The sequence below is a fragment of the Palaemon carinicauda genome, chromosome 30 (genome assembly GCF_036898095.1).
Source record: "Palaemon carinicauda isolate YSFRI2023 chromosome 30, ASM3689809v2, whole genome shotgun sequence".
Classification (NCBI taxonomy): Eukaryota; Metazoa; Arthropoda; class Malacostraca; order Decapoda; family Palaemonidae; genus Palaemon; species Palaemon carinicauda.
The window spans coordinates 55,481,859-55,503,619 of NC_090754.1; the positions used below are offsets into that span (position 1 = coordinate 55,481,859).

A 21,761-nucleotide genomic window follows, 5' to 3' on the forward strand; every position below is an offset into this window, starting at 1 on the left:
CCACATCTTGTTCTTATCCTCATCTATGCTCCTTTGGTTCCTGGTAAGACGCGTTCCATTCAAATATTATCCGTATCTTGTTCATATCCTTATCAATGCTTCTTTGGTTCTGGATAGGACGCGTTCCATTTGTCAAGTAAAATCCTTTCTTTGATAGTATAGTTTCATTTTTTAAACATCTGTCTTCGTGTGTCAATATAAGGTGTTATAGGTCCTTATTTCAGCCTTTTTTTCGCCCTTGGGATAACTTGAGGGTTCTTAGTGCCTTATTTGGTTAAGTAGGCAAGAATGAGTCAATTTCTTTTCTTTAGTTGCCTCTAATTTCCTGTGTCGTTGGTGGGTTTAAATGTTCTAATTTCTATATCTTTAGTGCTTATGGCAACTTTGAGTTTAGATGCTCTCCAGCAACGTCTACTTTCTTTTGTCATTACTGGGGTTTAAGGTTCTAATTTCTCTCTTATTTAATCTTTATAGCAACTTTCAGTTGAGTTTTCTTTGGTAACGTCTAATTTCTTATGTCACTTTAGGTCTTAAAGGCAATTTGAGTTGAGGAATTATCTTCAGTGACGTCTAGTTTCCTTTGTCACTTTGGGTCTTAAAGGCAAATTCGAGTTGAGGAGTTATCTTCAGTGACGTCGAGTTTCCTTTGTCACTTTGTGTCTTAAAAGCAACTTCGAGTTGAAGAGTTCTCTTCAGTGACGTCTAGTTTCCTTTGTCACTTTGGGTCTTAAAAGCAACTTGAGTTCTCTTCAGTAACAGTTTCCTTTGTCACTGTCTCTTAAAGGCAACTTGAGTTGAGGAATTATCTTCAGTGACGTCAAGTTTCCTTTGTCACTTCTTGTCTTAAAAGCAACTTCGAGTTGAAGAGTTCTCTTCAGTGACGTCTAGTTTCCTTTGTCACTTTGGGTCTTAAAAGCAACTTGAGTTCTCTTCAGTAACTTATAGTTTCCTTTGTCACTTAGTGTCTTAAAGGCAACTTGAGTCAAGGATTTATCTTCAGTGACATCTAGTTTCCTTTGTCACTTTGTGTCTTAAAGGCAACTTGAGTTGAGGAGTTATCTTCAGTGATGTCTAGTTTCCTTTGTCACTTTGGGTCTTAAAGGCAACTTGAGTTGAGGAGTTATCTTCAGTGATGTCTAGTTTCCTTTGTCACTTTGTCTTTTAAAGTCAACTTGAGTTGAGGAGTATCTTCAGTGACGTCTAGTTTCCTTTGTCACTTTTGTGTCTTAAAGGCAACTTCGAGTTGAAGAGTTCTCTTCAGTGACGTCTAGTTTCCTTTGTCACAGTCTTAAAGGCAACTTGAGTTGAGGAGTTATCTTCAGTGAGGTCTAGTTTCCTTTGTCACTTTGTCTTAAAGACAACTTCGAGTTGAAGAGTTCTCTTCAGTGACGCCTAGTTTCCTTTGTCACTTTGTGTCTTAAAGGCAACTTGAGTTGAGGAGTTCTCTTCAGTGACGTCCAGTTTCCTTTGTCACTTTGTGTCTTAAAGACAACTTCGAGTTGAAGAGTTCTCTTCAGTGACGTCTAGTTTCCTTTGTCGCTTTAGGTCTTAAAGGCAACTTGAGTTGAGGAGTTCTCTTCATTAACATCTAGTTTCCTTTGTCAGTGCTGGGTCTGAAGGTTCTAATTTCTGACTTTTTCTAGTCTTTATGGCAAATTTTTGAAAAGTATTTTCTTCCCAAAGTTTATTTTTAATTCCAGTGATGTTTAATCCATCGTAAATACAATACTTGGCCTGGTCATATCCTTTAATCTTCAATCTTTCACATATATTGAATATATAAGTTCCATGACACCTTCTGTAAGAGTTTTCGACCAAAATGCTATTTTCTACGTGACGATATTCGTGAACTAGAATCTCCACATAATGCAGTGGAAAATATCTCTTGCCCTCAGGTCTGAAAGCGACAGTAGTCTTAAGGAACCTGTAATGTAAAAAAGGATATAAGAGAAACTTTATACAAAGCAGAACTTTCGAGTTATTAAATACTGGATATGGCCTCCTCTCTTGATATCTGACTAGGATAGTTAACCAAAACAAACCATGCTTCTACATAATGCAATCTGCTAACTAAGTTTACTATTAAAATATGGAGAATTTCCTGTTAGAAATTATGTAGTGATTAAAGTATTATTTAACTCGGCGAATATTCTGCTTAAACCATTGAAAAAGTAAGAAACTATTAACCTCACTCTGGACATCTTAAGGATTCTCATAAACCTTATGCAAATTTTAATACCTCCAAAATATAATAGTTTCTTATTTCATAAACAACTTTCACGTTCTATATTTAAGCAAACTCAAGCCTCAAATTAAAGACTTCAAAACTCACCCTTAATTATATGGTTTATATCCTTAACTTGTGTGGAGGATATTCCACTCAATTTTATAATTGATAGGATCCCCTATCTGTCCTGGTTTCGTTACCAGTTTCCTTGGTGATAGCAGTTTCCTTGGTGATACGTTTCCTTGGGATGCCAATTTCCTTGGTGATACCAGTTTCCTTGGTGATACCAGTTTCCTTGGTGATACCAGTTTCCTTGGTGATAGCAGTTTCCTTGGTGATACGTTTCCTTGGGATGCCAATTTCCTTGGTGATACCAGTTTCCTTGGTGATACCAGTTTCCTTGGTGATACCAGTTTCCTTGGGATGCCAGTTTCCTTGGGATGCCAGTTTCCTTGGTGATACCAGTTTCCTTGGTGATACCAGTTTCCTTGGTGATACCAGTTTCCTTGGGATGCCAATTTCCTTGGTGATACCAGTTTCCTTGGTGATACCAGTTTCCTTGGTGATACCAGTTTCCTTGGTAATACCAGTTTCCTTGGTGATACCAGTTTCCTTGATACCAGTTTCCTTGATACCAGATTCCCTGGTTATACCAGTTTCTTTGGTGATACCAGATTCCTTGATAACAGTATCCATGATACCAGTTTCCTTGGTGATGCCAGTTTCCTTGATACAAGATTCCTTGATACCGGTATCCTTGATGGCAGATTCCTTGATACCAGTATCCTTGATACCAGTATCCATGATGCCAGTATCCTTGATACCAGTTTCCTTGATGATACCAGTTTTCGCGATGATACCAGATTCATTGATACCAGTTTCCTTAGTGATACCAGAATCCTTGAGTCCAGATTCCTTGATGCCAGATTAATTGATACCAGATTCTTTGATACCAGTTTCCTTGATGCCAGAATCCTTGATACCAGTTTCCTTGATACCAGATTCCTTGATACCAGTTTCCTTAGTGATACCAGAATCCTTGATACCAGATTCCTTGACGAGTCCAGATTCCTTAATGCCAGGTTCCTTGGTGATGCCAGATTCCTAAATGCAGCTTCAAGAAGCAGAAACAACTTCAATCACCTTATAGTTCCTCGTGTTGATAGCAGATTCATGGAGTGATCTTATCTGTTAACCAAAAAATCTATCTTTAATTTCATTTACAAACCAGCTGATTTTCTAAAGGGAATATAAATAGGATATTTACATTTTGTTTTTATCAAAAGTTAACTTTAATAAACAATTACTCATGGCATGAATGTTTATATGAAATCTTCAGTTTAGCAAAACTAAACTAATGTTAAACATACCAAAATCAAAGAATTTATAAACTTACCAATTTAAACATTCAAGTTGGCTTCTGTCGATGCTTAATTACATCGACAGTATCAATTCTAAGTCGATTCGAAACTGTGTTTCGACATACAAAGACGATTCAGTATAACCCAAGATAAAAAAAAAAAAAAAAAATCAATATCTTCAAGTTTAGGAATATGATTACTGTTTTCAATCATAAGCCAAGCTACAACCCTAATGGAAAAGCTGCTTACTACAAGCCCAAGGACTCGTATGAATAGAAACGGCAAATAAACTGAGAAATTAATGAAATGTATTTAGATATTTCAAAGAAAGTTAGCTTTAAAATAGATCAGTCAAATGAGCGATAAAAACGAGACTTAATCAATTGAGGAACTGAAAAGGATTTGCAAAGAGGTATTCATCAAACGCTGTTGTTTACAAATTGCTTAATTTTTAACCTATGAAGTAGACGTCATTAAAATATCTTACACTTTTTTTATATTAATTTACTACAATTAAAGTAATTTACGATTTTGATTTATTTAAGGCAACTAACTTTTAATCTGAGTTTATATAAAACAACTTTTAATTTTCAATTCTAAATGTTTAACTTATTAAATTCTAAATTTACTTTACCTCATAAATTTCTGGACTTGTTAATATTAAATAATTCGATTTTTGCAATTTTAAGTTTCTATATTTAATTAAATTTGCAATTTAGTTAACTTAAAAAAATTCGGATTCGTTAATATAATTAAATAACTATTTTGCAATTCTAAATGTCTATAACTAATTAAATGTGCAATTTACTGTACATCATAAAATTCCGATTATTTAATATAATGAAATAATTCGATTTTTGCAATTTTTAATTTCTATATTTAATTAAATTTGCAATTTAGTTTACTTCATAAAATTCTGATTCTTTACTGTCATTAAATAACTCGCTGATTTTGAAATTCTAAATTAATATATTAAATTAGCAATTTAGTTTATCTCAAAATTAATTACCGAATTGTTCAATTAAGCAATCGTTAAGAACTTTCAAAAACGAAATTGAATATCGTAACATAAGACAAGATCTCTAAGTTCAATTGTCTTTTCATTTGTCCCTATTGCTGTTTACTATATAAAATTCAGATTGGTGATGGTGGGAGAATTTAGTCTGATCGTTCACAGCAAACCCAACCAATATGGGTGACCCTGACTAGTACAGCTTCATTGATGGCGATACGCAAACCCTTTCAATAAGTTGAGGTATCTCCACTCAGAAAGGGATAATTTGCTTGTTATTAAATGCAATAATAGTACTTCTTTATTGAATGAAATTAAGCTTAAGGCGACTTCTCCGATTTAAATGCTTATTATAATTCCAAAGTTTTCTAAAAAGAGCCGAGGTATGACGTCATAACCAGTGATGTTTATAACTTAACGATATCTTTTTCTTGAGACGAGATATTCGTGGAATAGAATAGATCAAGGGTTGTATCGAACCGTCTTTGTGTTTTCAATAGACTCTTTGGATGTCTCCAAACGAACAGTGTTCGATCGACTTTGTGTCTTGAACTGAAGTAGCCAAGCCATTCTGAAAATAGAAAAGAATCTACATTAGTTATTAGAAAATTTGATATACGACAATTTATATGTATCTTGAGTTATAAAGGCTAATGTAGCCTTGGGACAGTTTAAGTCACATGATACTTATCAGTAGGCCTACTTCAGTAATAGAATTAAACTTATCAAACTCTGGTTCAGAACAACAACAACAAAAACAAATACAATCGTTTCTAGTACACTCCAGGACATAGGTCTCAGACATGTACTTATTCCCTTGCTGGACAGGCTTTAGACATGTCCTTAATTCGTTGCAGGACAAAAGCCTTAGTTATGTTCTTAGTTCATAGCAGGACTAAGGCCTCAGACATGTCCTTAGTTCATTGCAGGAGAAAGCCTCAGACATGTCCTTAGTTCATTGCAGGACTAAGGCCTCAGAAATGTCCTTAGTTCATTGCAGGACTAAGGCCTCAGTCATGTCTTTAGTTCATTGCAGGGCAAATGCCTCAGACATGTCCTTAGTTCATTGCAGGACTAAGGCCTCAGTCATGTCTTTAGTTCATTGCAGGACTAAGGCCTCAGACATGTCCTTAACCATGTCTGGAGTCTGGCCACTTCCATCACCACTAAGAGTTTACGAATGGAGTTTCAAGTCCTAAAGCAGAAGCATGATGCAACTCTCTGAGCCGTTATTTGTTTAACATCTGACGTCATGCTCGGGAAGCCAATATCACCAGCAACATCATCTCGTGCTTTCCATTTTGGGCAGCTGCGGCTGGCGATAAACGCCTTGTGTGATTCCAGCTTTACGCAAGGGAACTCTCAAGTTTTCATTACAGAACCTACAAGATCAGTTTCTCTTCGATAATGTGATACTTTAGCTAGCTAAGCTTTGGAATACCTGAAAGACTACTTGGTTTTCTAGAAATTACTGTGTACAAATTGTTAACTTATTCACCATATGAACCTTTATACAGAGGGGTACCCCAGGGGGATGTACTTGGCCCAATCTTATTCTGTGACCATACTATTGGTCTATCGAAAATACTTCAAAGGCATGGTGCGAAGTTCAATCTATTTGCAGATGAGACACAATTTTACTTCTCCATAAATGACATGGACGACACTATTGAAACTCTAAACAAAATCCTTGATAGTGTTAGAGAATGGATGACATTTAAACAAATAAAATCAAATCAAATGAGAACAAAACTGTGTTTATGGTGGTGGTAAAGAGAATCTGTGACAAGCTTGGGCGATATTCAAATAAATAATGATTCAGTGCTGATATCTAGTAAAGTTCATGATCTAGGCGTGTTTTGACAGCAACTTGTCTAATACCCAAATGAATAATTAGTAAAAACTACTGATTATCATCTAAGAAATATTGCTTTTACAAAAGAAGGTACCTGGATGAATGTTCCGTAAAGAAACTTGCGATAAACTCTGTGATTACCAGAATTGACTAATGTAACACCATCTACTACAATTTACCAAAAGTACAACTTAAGAAATGATTAAACACAGAGGAGAAAGACTAATTAAAGTCTATATTGTGTATATTGGCTGCTGATTAAAGAGAAAATTGAATTTAAGATAAGTTATCAGAACTGGTCGTTCAAAATATCTAAAAGAATTGCTACATATTGTGCAACCAACAAATCGTGTTGACACGAGAATAGTTACAGATGGTTACAAACTATTGGAATCTAGATACATGAATACTGTAAGCTCTAGAGCCTTTATATATGCAGCCCTGAGACTAAACAATAAGCTCCCACGAGACATCCGAATGATTGAAGATATTAAGGCTTTCAAGAGGAAACTGAAGAGAGACTTATTCTGCGAGTGTTTTGGCAGTGATGATGAAACAGTAAGCGAACAATAAACATTGTGAAATGGTAAATGCTCCCGAAAAGGCATTGAGAAATGTTAAATGCTCCTGAAAAGGCATTGAGAAATGTTAAATGCTCCAGAATGAACATCATAAAACGACCGTGGAGGTCCTGTAGTGAGTAAGGTTTCCCTTACCGTATAGGACCAGATAAGCAGCCCTTAAAGTAAAGTAGGAAATAAGTCGACCCTAACTGGCTGAGTAAACAAGAGGTTGTTAACATTGCCACTTGAACAAGTGGTTACTAAGATTGCTTGTTACGCCACTTATAATGGCGAGACTGAGTTCAGTTAAGTGTCGGGAAATGAGTAAAACAGCGTATATACATATATATATATATATATATATATATATATATATATATATATATATATATATATATATATATATATATATATATATATATATATATCCTACTATATATATATATATATATATATATATATATATATATATATATATATATATATACATGTAGCCTATATATATATATATATATATATATATATATATATATATATATGTATGTATGTATATATATACATATATATATATACGTATATATACGTATATATACATACATATATATATATATATATATATATATATATATATATATATACGTGTATATATATATATATATATATATATATATATATATATATATATATATATATATATGTATATATATATATGTATATGTATATGTATATATATATATGTATATGTATATATATATGTATATATATATATATATATATATATATATATATATATATATATATATATATATGTATATATATATATAAATGTTGTAATGACATGACCACCTCCAAAATATAATGCATGTCATTGAACTAGTTACAAAAATTAAAGGAATCTCCCTTCAAAGTTAATGCATCGATATATTTATATTTATTGAATGTTTTTTTTTTGGAAAATTATAATCTTAAAATTAGATCTTACAAGATTTTAATCTTTGATTTTTATTTTATCCTATTTTCCACGTTTGCAAAATACACTCACTAACCAGCACTGCTTATTCGATTCAAGTTCCTAACTTTTAATTTATTTTAATGTTGTTACTGTTCTTAAAATATTTGATTTTTCCTATGTTCCTTTCCTCACTGGGCTATTTTTCCCTGTTGGAGCCCCTGAGCTAATAGCATTCTGCTTTTACAACTAGGGTTGTAGCTTAGCAAGTAATAATAATAATAATAATGTTAAAACAGAGCCTTCCCTTGTGGTTAAACCATCCTGCTTTTCCAACTAGGGTTGTAGCTTAGCAAATAATAATAATAATAATAATAATAATAATAATAATACAAAAGTCGTTATTATCTCTTACTAAGCAGCCCTCAGTGTTCACTTTAAAGGTAGTGTTCTGGTATACGATCTCAAAGTTGTGTTTTTGCTTTGGTATGCCATCCCTCTTCACTTCATGGTGAAGCAAGAACAGTTAGATTTTCTATAAATATATATATATATATATATATATATATATATATATATATATATATATATATATATATATATATATATTTATATATATACCGGGATTGATAATCCAAATAACAATAATCACTCATTGATGTTAGCGTGCACAGCTCAACATTACCGCTTGCCATTACATACCGATCTTGATGTTTTTATTTTTTCTATTCTTGTTTTTTTACCAATTAAAAATATTTAGATCGCATAACAAAGCAAGAGAATAATTTCTCGGATCTCGCCATAAATGAGATCGTATACCAAAACTACCTTTAGTGGCCACAAAATATCAATTTTGACTAATTTGGAATACATTTTATGACTAGAATTTGCAAGGCTATCAGTTATTTCGTAAAGACTTAAAATGAATACTTTACTGAGTGTTCTCTTCATGAATGCTGGTGTACTAAGGAATCAAATACTATGAACCACTTTTAACTTTAGTTGCCTCAAAATATTCTCAATTTTGACTAATTTGGAATACATTTTATGGCTAAAATTTGCTATCATTTATTTCGTAAAGACTTAAAATGAATAGTTTACTGTGCACTCTCTTCATGAATATCTTTGAGATTTATCAAAGGTTATTTTGATCCTCCACCGTTTGAAAAAATTCAAGAATACTTAAAAATTATTAGCACAAGATAATTATGAATCTATCATTTTCCCTGCACTATCTGTTTAGTTACTCTCAACACAGCAAGGGTGTGACAAGGTGCTCTGTACCATAGGAAGAGATATGCCATCCTCATCTAACCTTAGTTCCTCCATCACAAGTTTCCAGCCCTTTTATAAATGTTGCAATTTGATATGACATTAAAAAAGGCAAAACCACTTATGAAAATTAAGGGGATAAATTTAGCTACATTCAAGCTTAATTAGTGGGCGTGGCCTAGTCTTTGATATTTCAAATCAAACTTAATAAGTGGGCGTGGAAGTCTTCGATACGTCAAATTAAAATTATGTGGGCATGGCCAAGTCTTCGATGTATCAAATCAAACTTAAGTGGGCATGGCCGAGTCTTCGATACGTCCAATCAAACTTAAGTGGGCATGGCCGAGTCTTCGATACGTCCAATCAAACTTAAGTGGGCATGGCCGAGTCTTCGAAACGTCCAATCAAACTTAAGTGGGCATGGCCGAGTCTTCGAAACGTCCAATCAAACTTAAGTGGGCATGGCCGAGTCTTTGAAACGTCCAATCAAACTTAAGTGGGCATGGCCGAGTCTTCGAAACGTCCAATCAAACTTAAGTGGGCATGGCCGAGTCTTCGATACGTCCAATCAAACTTAAGTGGGCATGGCCGAGTCTTCGATACGTCCAATCAAACTTAAGTGGGCATGGCCGAGTCTTTGATACGTCCAATCAAACTTAAGTGGGCATGGCCGAGTCTTCGATACGTCAACTCAAACTTAAGTGGGCATGGCCGAGTCTTCGAAACGTCAACTCAAACTTCAGTGGGCATGGCCGAGTCTTTGAAACGTCAAATCAAACTTAAGTGGGCATGGCCGAGTCTTCGAAACGTCAAGTCAAACTTAAGTGGGCATGGCCGAGTCTTCGAAACGTCAAGTCAAACTTAAGTGGGCATGGCCGAGTCTTCGATACGTCAAATCAAACTTAAGTGGGCATGGCCTAGTCTTCGATACGTCCAATCAAACTTAAGTGGGCATGGCCGAGTCTTCGAAACGTCAAGTCAAACTTAAGTGGGCATGGCCGAGTCTTCGATACGTCCAGTCAAACTTAAGTGGGCATGGCCGAGTCTTCGAAACGTCAAGTCAAACTTAAGTGGGCATGGCCGAGTCTTCGATACGTCCAGTCAAACTTAAGTGGGCATGGCCGAGTCTTCGAAACGTCAAGTCAAACTTAAGTGGGCATGGCCGAGTCTTCGATACGTCCAGTCAAACTTAAGTGGGCATGGCCGAGTCTTCGAAACGTCAAGTCAAACTTAAGTGGGCATGGCCGAGTCTTCGAAACGTCCAGTCAAACTTAAGTGGGCATGGCCGAGTCTTCGATACGTCAAGTCAAACTTAAATGGGCATGGCCGAGTCTTCGAAACGTCCAGTTAAACTTAAGTGGGCATGGCCGAGTCTTCGATACGTCCGGTCAAACTTAAGTGGGCATGGCCGAGTCTTCGAAACGTCCAGTCAAACTTAAGTGGGCATGGCCGAGTCTTCGATACGTCCAGTCAAACTTAAGTGGGCATGGCCGAGTCTTCGAAACGTCCAGTCAAACTTAAGTGGGCATGGCCGAGTCTTCGATACGTCAAGTCAAACTTAAGTGGGCATGGCCGAGTCTTCGCATGGCCGAGTCTTCGAAACGTCCAGTCAAACTTAAGTGGGCATGGCCGAGTCTTCGATACGTCAAGTCAAACTTAAGTGGGCATGGCCGAGTCTTCGATACGTCCAGTCAAACTTAAGTGGGCATGGCCGAGTCTTCGATACGTCCAGTCAAACTTAAGTGGGCATGGCCGAGTCTTCGATACGTCCAGTCAAACTTAAGTGGGCATGGCCGAGTCTTCGATACGTCCAGTCAAACTTAAGTGGGCATGGCCGAGTCTTCGAAACGTCCAGTCAAACTTAAGTGGGCATGGCCGAGTCTTCGAAACGTCCAGTCAAACTTAAGTGGGCATGGCCGAGTCTTCGAATCGTCCAGTCAAACTTAAGTGGGCATGGCCGAGTCTTCGAAACGTCCAGTCAAACTTAAGTGGGCATGGCCGAGTCTTCGAAACGTCAAGTCAAACTTAAGCGGGCATGGCCGAGTCTTTGAAACGTCAAGTCAAACTTAAGTGGGCATGGCCGAGTCTTCGATACGTCAAATCAAACTTAAGTGGTCATGGCCAAGTCTTCGATATTTCAAATCAAGCTTAAAATGTGGGCGTGGCCTAGTCTTCGATATTTCAAATTAAACTTAATAAGGGGACGTGGTCAAGTCTTCGATATGTCAAATTAAACTTACGTGGCCGTGGCCTAGTCTTCGATATATCAAATAAAACAATGGGCATAGCTCAGTCTTCGATACGTCAAATTAAACTTAAGTGGGGGTGGTCGACTCTTTTATATGTCAAATCAAACTTAAGTGGGCGTAGCTCAGCCTTCAATATTTCAAATTAAACTTAAGTGGGCGTGGCCTAGTGTTAGATATGTCAAACTAAGTTATTTGCTGGAGGGAAATCGGTTTAATATTTTATCTTCATTTTTGACATATACAGAACTGTGTCAATGTACAAATTCTCAAGCTCATCCTCTATAGTTTGTAGAATCTACTTTTAAGGGCTGTTTTTCCGGTCCTACACAGCAGGGGAATCCTACTCTCTACAGGACCTCCAAGGTCGTTTTATGTTCGTTCCAGAGCATTCAACAGTTCGTCAAATATTGCTCGCTTACTGTTAAATCGTCACTATCGAAGCACTCAGAGAATAAGTCTTTAGTTTCCTCTTGAAAACTTTATCTTCAATCTTTCGGATGTCTAGTGCGAGCTTGTTGTATAGTCTCGGGGCTGCATATTTAAAAATATAGTTTTATAACGAGGACAGCCTTTAGAGTTAAATTTTCTAGTTCGTATTTCTAATCACTACGAAAATCTCAAAAGGAGGCCATTAAGAATTGCCTTTTTTTTAGGTTTAAGTTATTTTCTTCATCAGATTAGTCTTCATAATAGGCACGATTACGATATATAATGACTAAAATACCAATTCCCTAATATCGCAAGAGGGTCTGCCCCTCTCTTTTATTCTTCTCCTGTACTTCTCTTTCTCCCGATTTCCTTAATCTTTCCCATCCCTAGTACCTGCCTTCGAGCTATAAACTGGATTGTATCCAGGGGTACTCTCCCTTTCCCCATATTCCCCACTTCCCTATTATTATTATTATTATTATTATTATTATTCAGGCACGATTAGCCCTCTATGATTTAAATACTAATTTGTATAATAAGCTTTCACCGAGCTACATTTGTTCTAAAGAATCCTCTATTTTCGCACTAATTTGCATAATAAACAACTTTCACTGACTTTGTTCGATTTAAGACAACCTTGAAAAATTAAGTACCATGAAAAACTATTTCCAGCAGATTAAGAATATAAACACGTCTGAAATAAGTTTCTAGCAGCTTAAGAATATTCACACAAATTATATTAATTTTCAGCGGGCAAAAAATATCGTAAACATATTTTCGAAAGACTAAATATATTCACAATATTCAAAGATTAATGCTCGCCAGCCTGGGAATATTCTCATAAAATTTGAAAATATCCTTCAACCAAAGAATATTTATAAAATTTTCAGTAACATAAGAATATTCTCGCTAATATACTTTCCAAAGCCCAAGAATATTCGCAAGATTCTAAAAATAATGCTCACCAGCCTGTGAATATTCTCAAAATTTGAAATTGATATTCAACCAAAGAATATTTCACGAGATTAATTTTCAGTAACAAGAATATTCTCGCTAATATACTTTCTAAAAGCCCAAGAATATTCGCAAGAATCTAAAATGCTCACCAGCCTGAGAATATTCATATGAAATTTGAAGTTAATATCCTTCAACCAAAGAATATTCACACAATTAATTTTCAGTAACAAGAATATTCTCACAAATATACTTTCAAAAGCATAAGAATATTCACAAGATTCTAAAATGCTCACCAGCCTAAGAATATTCACATGAAATTTGCAATTAATATTCTTCAACCAAAGAATATCAACATAAAATCTATTTTCAGTAACAAGAATATTAAGGAAAAAATTTAAATATCTTTGGAAAATATTCAATGGCTTCCCAAAACCTACCACTCGCTAAATGTGAAATTTTTTTCGTAAATACTAAAAAAAATCGTAATCTCGTGAACGCAATTTCCAACTGATGGACATTCGTAAAGCCATTAATGGCTATAGAATACTTTGCCATTAATAAATACAAGAATAATACCATATAATAAAAAAGATTCCATTTGGAACTTTTTTTTTCTAACCGGCTTACCTTAAAACTCTTTCTCAGCACCTAGTCTTGGCACATCCGTCTTGCTTGAAGTTCAAAAGTCCAGTGAGTCCTCATCATGTCTAGGTGGGTGCTATGGCCAATCAGAGGCCTCCACCACACCCATATTTTCTATACCCTTCTCCTATTGGCTGAAAGTTTTGTCTTTTGCCAAGAGGCTCTAAGAGAGCTCGTCCTATTGGCTCGTGGGATTGAAACTAGTTTTATGCCTCCACCACACCCAACTTTTCTATACCTTTCTCCTATTGGCTGAAAGTTTTGTATTTTGCAAAGAGGCTCTAAGAGAGCTCGTCCTATTGGCTCGTGGGATTGGAACCAGTTTTATGCCTCCACCACACCCAACTTTTTTATACTCTTCTCCTATTGGCTGAAAGTTTTGTATTTTGCCAAGAGGCTCTAAGAGAGGTCGTCCTATTGGCTCGTGGGATTGGAACTAGTTTTCAGGAATTATTTTTCGAATAATAACCGTCTTTAGTATTTAGTTTTTGTAAAAAATAGTTAGGAATTTATAAATTTTGAAATAGATAGATAAAAAATCAACAGATTTTAGAGTAAAGGAAGAGAAAATATAAATAAAAGAAGAGCGAGATATAAAATTTTAAGAAAAGGAACCAACTGTGGCTAAAACAATAATTTTATTGTACATCTATGAATCGTAAAAACTTAATAGTTTCAATTTTTTATGATTTTTATATTTACTTTGTAACTCTCTTGAATATATCTTGATACTCATAATAAGTAATATTAATGGCATTTTAATTTGGTGACAATATTTCAAAGGTTTTGATATTCCAGAGAGAGAGAGAGAGAGAGAGAGAGAGAGAGAGAGAGAGAGAGAGAGAGAGAGAGAGAGAGAGAGAGAGAGATTAGCTCTTAATTGCAAAACGATAATTCAAAGATTTAAGTCATGCAAAGTCAGTTTATCATTCGACATTCTTAAATTTTGTTTTTTCCTGAGGAAATTTTAACATTTTCTCTAACTTAACAAGTCACATTTTGTTCAATTCTCTTCTTGAAGAGTTTTAATATACAGATTTGAATTGAATTCAACTACTAATAGTAATAATTTTAATAATAATAATGATTTTGATAGTTTTAATAATAATAATTTTAATAATTATGATAACTTCACTAATAATACTACTAGGTATTTGCCCAGTTAACCTCTTCGATGTTTACAATGCTTCCAGAAAACTACACTGTTAAAACCGTAATTTTAATCGGAAATTCTCCGTAAAAAAATATACGGTTCTCAGCCGCATTTCCGTAACACCAGAATAAAAGGATGAATCCACATTTTTTTTTCGAAGCTTTCAATTTTATTAAATTAACTTCTACAGGGTTATTTATAACAATAATATATGCAGTAGTACAGTCAAGGGGTCTATACAATTCACAATGCCTATATACACACATATTCACACTTTAAGCTTTCTGTACAAGGTCATTTTAAGGCAATCCAGGTTATTAGTCGATTAAGGTCAATGGTCTTTTTCATTCGACTATATATATATATATATATATGTATATATATATATATATATATATATATATATATATATGTATATATATATATATATATATATATATATATATATATATATGTATATATATATATATATATATATATATATATATATATATATATACACACACACATATATATATATACATATAAATGTATATATATGTATATATATACATATATATAAATATATATATATATATATATATATATATATATATATATATATATATAAATATATATATATCAAACAAATCATATATTTTAATACATTAACTTCTGGATTCTCTTAACGACCTCGGGATCAGAGTCTTGAGGAGAAATCACTCAAAGACAATAGCATCTGACCGGCCGGGATTCGAACCCTGGTCCAGGATGCTTGTATGACAGTGACCATAAATCACTTAAAAACAATAGCATCTGACCGGCTGGGATTCGAACCCTGGTCCAGGATGCTTGTATGACATTGACCATTTAGCTAAATGGTACGGTCACTGTCATACAAGCATCTTGGACCAGGGTTCGAATCCCGGCCGGTCAGATGCTATTCCCTTGAAGTGATTTCGCCTGGGGCTGTGATCCTGAGGTCGGTAAGAGAATCCACACGTCAATGTATTAAAATATATGGTTTATTTGAAATATATATATATATATATATATATATATATATATATATATATATATATATATATATATACATATATATACACATATATATATACATATATATATACAGTATATATATGTATATATATATGTACAGTATATATATATATATATATATATATATATATACATACATATATATATATATATATATATATATATATATCTATATATATGTATGTATGTATATATGTATATGCATATATATGTATATATATATATATATATATATATATATATACATATATATATATATATATATATATATATATATATATACACACATACATATATATATATATATATATATACATACACACACACATATATATATATATATATAGTATATATATATATATATATATATATATATATATATATATATATATATATATATATATATATATATATATATGGACTGTTTTCAACTCTTCGACTATCATATCAAATTCAGGATTCAGTCCCTTGAATCACATTCAATAGAGATCACTTCTTCATTATCCGGAGCACAAAGACTTTAAGTAATTTTTACATTAACTCGTCTTTTCCTATGTAAAAAATCATATAAAATTTCCATAATTAAAAGTAAAACACTTCTTCAGAATAGATTGATCACTGAAAATCTTAAGAGACTTTCTCAATAAGACAATATTTTTGAGCAACTGAAGAAGAAATAGACTGAATAGATTTCTCAAAAGTAAATTTGATATCAAGAATCACAAATAAGATTTTTAAAGAGTCAAATAGAGTTTCAAGCAAATGGATGAATTCATTCTATTTAAATAGAGTAATATTTGGAACAAATTAACCTTATTTATATAGAAAATATATTTAAATTACAAAATATGTAATTCTTATGTGTATCAAAGGTAGGATATATTGGAATCATGATGAAATTTTAATGGATAAAATTAAGATTAAAGTCCATCTTAATACTTATAATAAATATACTCTTATAGCAGAAGTATTTAGGTCTTTTCTTGAAATAGACATCCAGGAATATCTACCATATAATAGACAATATATCTCAAAGGTTTTCAGAAACAATATCACTATCTGACAAACACAATTACTATATCCTTTACAAATAACATAAAAAAACATCACTGTCTCTCATTCTGCTGGACGAGAGATCGAGCCAGCTCAAACTAGATAGATTCTTGTAGTGTCTGCAACCTCACCATCCTTGTGAGCTAAGGATATGAGGCTTAGGGGAGCCTATAGGCCTACCTGCTGAGTCATCAGCTTAGGAGCTGACCATATATACAGTGCTAAGTCAATGGAACCTTAGTTTCTTGGCCCTGGGTTCGATTCCTCGGCTTGGGTGGAAGGCAGCTTAGGGGCTGATCATACGTACAGTGCTAAGTCAATGGAACCTCAGTTTCTTGGGCCTGGGTTCGATTCCCCGGCCAGAATCTATTATCTTTGAGTTGATTTCCCCTTGGGTCTCTGATCCCGAGGTAGAGGGAATCCAGATATAGGGAGGAGAATAATATATGACTCTTGGGTGGAAGGCAGTTTAGGGGATGATCATACGTATAGTGCTAAGTCAATGGAACCTCTGTTTCTTGGGCCTGGGTTCGATTCCCGGGCCAGAAGTTATTATCTTTGAGCTGATTCCCCTTGGGTCTCTGATCCCGAGGTGGAGAGAATCCAGATATTAGGAGGAGTATAATATATGGCTTATATGAATACTGTACAGTGCTAAGTCAATGGAACCTCAGTTTCTTGGGCCTGGGTTCGATTCCTCGGCCCACCAGAAGCTATTATCTTTGAGTTGATTCCCCTTGGGTCTCTGATCCCGAGGTGGAGAGAATCCAGATATTAGGAGTATAATATATGGCTTATATGATTACTGTACAGTGCTAAGTCAATGGAACCTCAGTTTCTTGGGCCTGAGTTCGATTCCCGGGCAGAAGTTATTATCTTTGAGCTGATTCCCCTTGGATCTCTGATCCCAAGGTAGAGAGAATCCAGATATTAGGAGGAGTATAAAATATGGCTTATATGAATACAGTATATATGGTCATTCTCTAGGGCATTATCCAGCTAGGCCATTGACACTACCCCTTGCCTCTGCCATTCATGAGCGGCCTTTAAACCCTTAAACTCATAACAGCATGAAATTAAAAACATAATTCGATAGATCATTTGCAACTTAAAGCAATATTGGAGCCTTTTGTATAATCAATGCTATAATGAAATAGCATGACAACGTGGCTTTGTATACATAATGAATGTAAGGCATTTTACATTATACATTTGGAATGTAGGGGACTCTACCGGCCGTAGAATCCCCAGGATACATCCGGGATAAGGATAAGGATTATGGATAAGAACTTAAAGTAATAAAGTTAATATCAAGAGACTGGATAAGGATTATGGATAAGATAAAAACTTGATGTAATAAAGTTGATATCAAGAGACTGGATAATGATTATGGATAAGATAAAAAAACAAAGTAATAAAGTAATATCAAAAGATTGGATAAGGATTATGGATAAGATAAAAACTTGATGTAATAAAGTTGATATCAAGAGACTGGATAAGGATTATGGATAAGATAAAAACTTAAAAGTATTAAAGTTAATATCAAGAGACTGGATAAGGATTATGGATAAGATAAAAACTTAAAAGTATTAAAGTTAATATCAAGAGATAGGATAATAATTATGGATAAGATGAAAACTTAAAAGTAATAAAGTAATATCTAGAGACTGGGTAAGGATTATGGATAAGGTAAAAACTTAAAGTAATAAAGTTAATATCATGAGACTGGATAAAGATTATCTTAAGATAAAAACTTAAAGTAATAAAGTTAATATCAAAGAGACTGGATAAGGATTATGGATAAGATAAAAACTTAAAGTAATAAAGTTAATATCAAGAGATAGAATAAGGATTATGGATAAGATAAAAACTTAAAAGTAATAAAGTTAATATTAAGAGACTGGATAAGGATTATGGATAAGATAAAAACTTAAAAGTATTAAAGTTAATATCATGAGACTGGATAAAGATTATCTTAAGATAAAAACTTAAAGTAATAAAGTTAATATCAAGAGACTGGATAAGGATTATGGATAAGATAAAAACTTAAAGTAATAAAGTTGGTATCAATAGACTGCACTATAATTATGGATAAGGTAAAAACTTAAAGTAATAAAGTTAATATCATGAGACTGGATAAGGATTATGGATAAGATAAAAACTTAAAAGTAATATCAAGTGACATTAAATGGGTATTGAATTATTATGATATATGAGTGTAATATATATGTATGCATATATATATGTGTGTATATATATATATATATATATATATATATATATATATATATACATATTATATAAATTACTTATATACATACATATATATATATATATATATATATATATATATATATATATATATATATATATATATATATATATATATATATACATATATATATACACACACACACACACACACACATATATATATATATATATATATATATATATATATATATATATATATATATATATATATAGATCAAGTGTCTGGTGGAAACTATCTACAAAGATGGAAACTAAATGAAAAAGCTTAAATTTTGAAAAAAACATTTTCTCTGCAGTTCTTCAAGCTCTGTAAAAGTACCCACAAAGATGGAAAATAAATGAAAAAGCGTAAATTTTGACTAGAGCTTTTCTCTGCAGTTCGTACAAGCTCTTGTATTGAGCTCTGGTGTAATATTTTATGAAAAAAATCATAAACTTGAAGTGATATATTTATAAACCTTTCATGCCATTCACTACACCTGTTGCGCATATTTCTTCTTCTGTGATTTTTCACTACAGTCTCTCATGAGCTGAGTTGACCATTGATGCTATGGTTAGATAATTTCAAGCTTATATAGTTTTCTCTGTCTTCCTCTTTATATACGAGTCCGTATATGCAAACACAAACACGACACACATCTATAACATACACACGGACAGAATAACGTCTCTGTTATCACAAACGTACATTGAATTTCACCTTTCCTTGACACTCTAAGTCGCATTCAAATTCATTTCTGTGGCCTCATTTTCAGCGGGAGAGAACGCAAGTAAAGTTCTCTGGTCTAGAGTGCCTTCCACTGCACTTGACGTCACCAGAAAGAACGCTTTAGAGATTTCTGCCATATTCTAAGACGTCATTGATTTCAGTGGCCTTTTTATCTGTAAGAGAGAACTTTAGGTAAGTTTTCTGACGTCCCACTGGTCTGGAGTCCCCTCCACTGCACGTGACGTCACCAGAAAGACCTCTTCAGAATTCGTTAGTCAGTTGTAGTTCACAGAGTGATAGGTTTTCTGACGGCACACTGGTCTGGAGTGCTCTCCACTGCACGTGACGTCACCAAGAAAGAACGTTGGTCAGTTGTATTTCATAGAGTGATAGCTATCTTGAGTGGTTTTCCTTTTGCCCCGTGAGTCGAGCAAAGACCTTCTCTAGTGTCCATTCATATAGGCCGAATACAGCTTCCTCGTCTTCTCCTGGACCCAAGGGCGCTCGAGGGACTGAGATCGAGGGACAACTCCACCGGGCCTCATCGTTCGCACTTCGTCTCTCTTCCTACGACACCACCTGGTGAGGATCAGGGAAGTTTTGGTAAATCATATGGGTTTATACTTGATAAATTTAACATTAATCTCTACAGTAACCCTCAAAATATATTATTATTATTATTATTATTATTATTATTATTATTATTATTATTATTATTATTATTATTATTATTACTTGCTAAGCTACAACCCTAGTTGGAAAAGCAGGATGCTATAAGCCAAGGGGCCCCAAAAGGAAAAAATATCAGTTATAAGTACGAGAAGATTAATTGTCCATACATTCATTATACATTTATTTCCTACAAGATATGCAGTCTTAAGGCTTTGACTGAAATGCTTATTATAGTCACTCTAAAAAAAATAGACTTTTTAAGCAAATAGGCACATCTAGACTAACTTCATTATTTGCAAGTGACTTTGGTAGATTAAGAGCCACAGTCTTAGCTTTTTCTTTCTTCTTCAAAATACTCAGATACTGTGTGACCTGGTTTCTTTATAATAATCACACATTACAAAACTGCTACTAATGTCATTGGTATTCAAATTACTGGTTTGAGTACTGACATGAAAATCAGAACTAGACCTTTGACCTTCAAAACTTTTACTAGAATGTTTATCTGTGTCCCTATAATCATATGACCTCTACAATAATCACACATTACAGAACTGCTACTAGTAGCATTGGTAATCAAATTACTGCTTTGAGAACTGACATGAAAATCAGAACTAGACCTTTGACCTTCAACAATTTTACTAGAATGTTTATGTGTCCCTATAATCATATGACCTCTACAATAATTACACATTACAGAACTGCTACTAGTAGCATTGGTAATCAAATTACTGTTTTGAGACTTGACATGAGAATTGGAAATGGACCTTTGACCTTCAACATTTATACTAAAGTGTTTACTGGAGTGAAGAAAGCTCTGGGTGATAGGAGGATAGATGTGAGAGAGGCAAGAGAGCGTGCTAGAAATAGGAATGAATGGCGAGCGATTGTGACGCAGTTCCGGTAGGCCCTGCTGTTGCCTCAGATGCCTTAGATGACCGCGGAGGTAGCAGCAGTAGGGGATTCAGCATTATGAAGCTTCATCTGTGGTGGATAATGTGGGAGGGTGAGCTGTGGCACCCTAGCAGTACCAACTGAACTCGGTCGAGTCCCTGGTTAGGCTGGAGGAAGGTAGAGAGTAGAGGTCCCCTTTTTGTTTGTTTCATTGTTGATGTCGGCTACCCCCCAAAATTGGGGGAAGTGCCTTGGTATATGTATGTATGTTTACTGTGTCTTCTGACCTATTAAACTTTTTATTATATGAACTATTAACAATAATTACACATTGCAGAACTGCTACTTGTAGCATTGCTATTCAGATTGCTGCTTTGAGTATTGACATGAGAATCAGAAATGGACCTTTGACCTTTAACATTTTTACTATAATGTTTATCTGTGTCCCTTGT

The 21,761-nt window shown here is 34.0% G+C and overlaps 3 protein-coding genes across 7 annotated transcripts in view; 1 reads left to right on the forward strand and 2 right to left on the reverse strand.

The window, feature by feature from the left end:
- LOC137623146 (uncharacterized) overlaps positions 1 to 21,761 on the forward strand; it is a 419,809-nt gene that overhangs the window by 283,803 nt on the left and 114,245 nt on the right. The gene's annotated exons all lie outside the window — the stretch shown is intronic.
- On the reverse strand, positions 2,387 to 3,031 carry LOC137623540 (processed variable antigen-like). The gene has a single exon (XM_068354375.1). It carries the CDS (start codon positions 3,029 to 3,031, stop codon positions 2,387 to 2,389), a length of 645 nt encoding a protein of 214 aa, XP_068210476.1.
- LOC137623145 (nucleolar and coiled-body phosphoprotein 1-like) overlaps positions 19,263 to 21,761 on the reverse strand; it is a 524,118-nt gene continuing 521,619 nt past the window's right edge. For all 4 annotated transcript variants that reach the window (XM_068353829.1, XM_068353826.1, XM_068353825.1 and 1 more), the window contains one exon: positions 19,263 to 20,322. In XM_068353829.1, coding sequence (XP_068209930.1) covers positions 20,187 to 20,322 — 136 coding nt within the window. In that variant the 3' untranslated portion in view covers positions 19,263 to 20,186. The remainder of the gene's footprint in view (positions 20,323 to 21,761) is intronic.

What these genes read in the sequence shown, in the direction of transcription:
- LOC137623540 (XM_068354375.1), bottom strand. Translation starts at nt 3,031, where the DNA reads ATGGATACTGGTATCAAGGATACTGGTATCAAGGAATCTGCCATCAAG.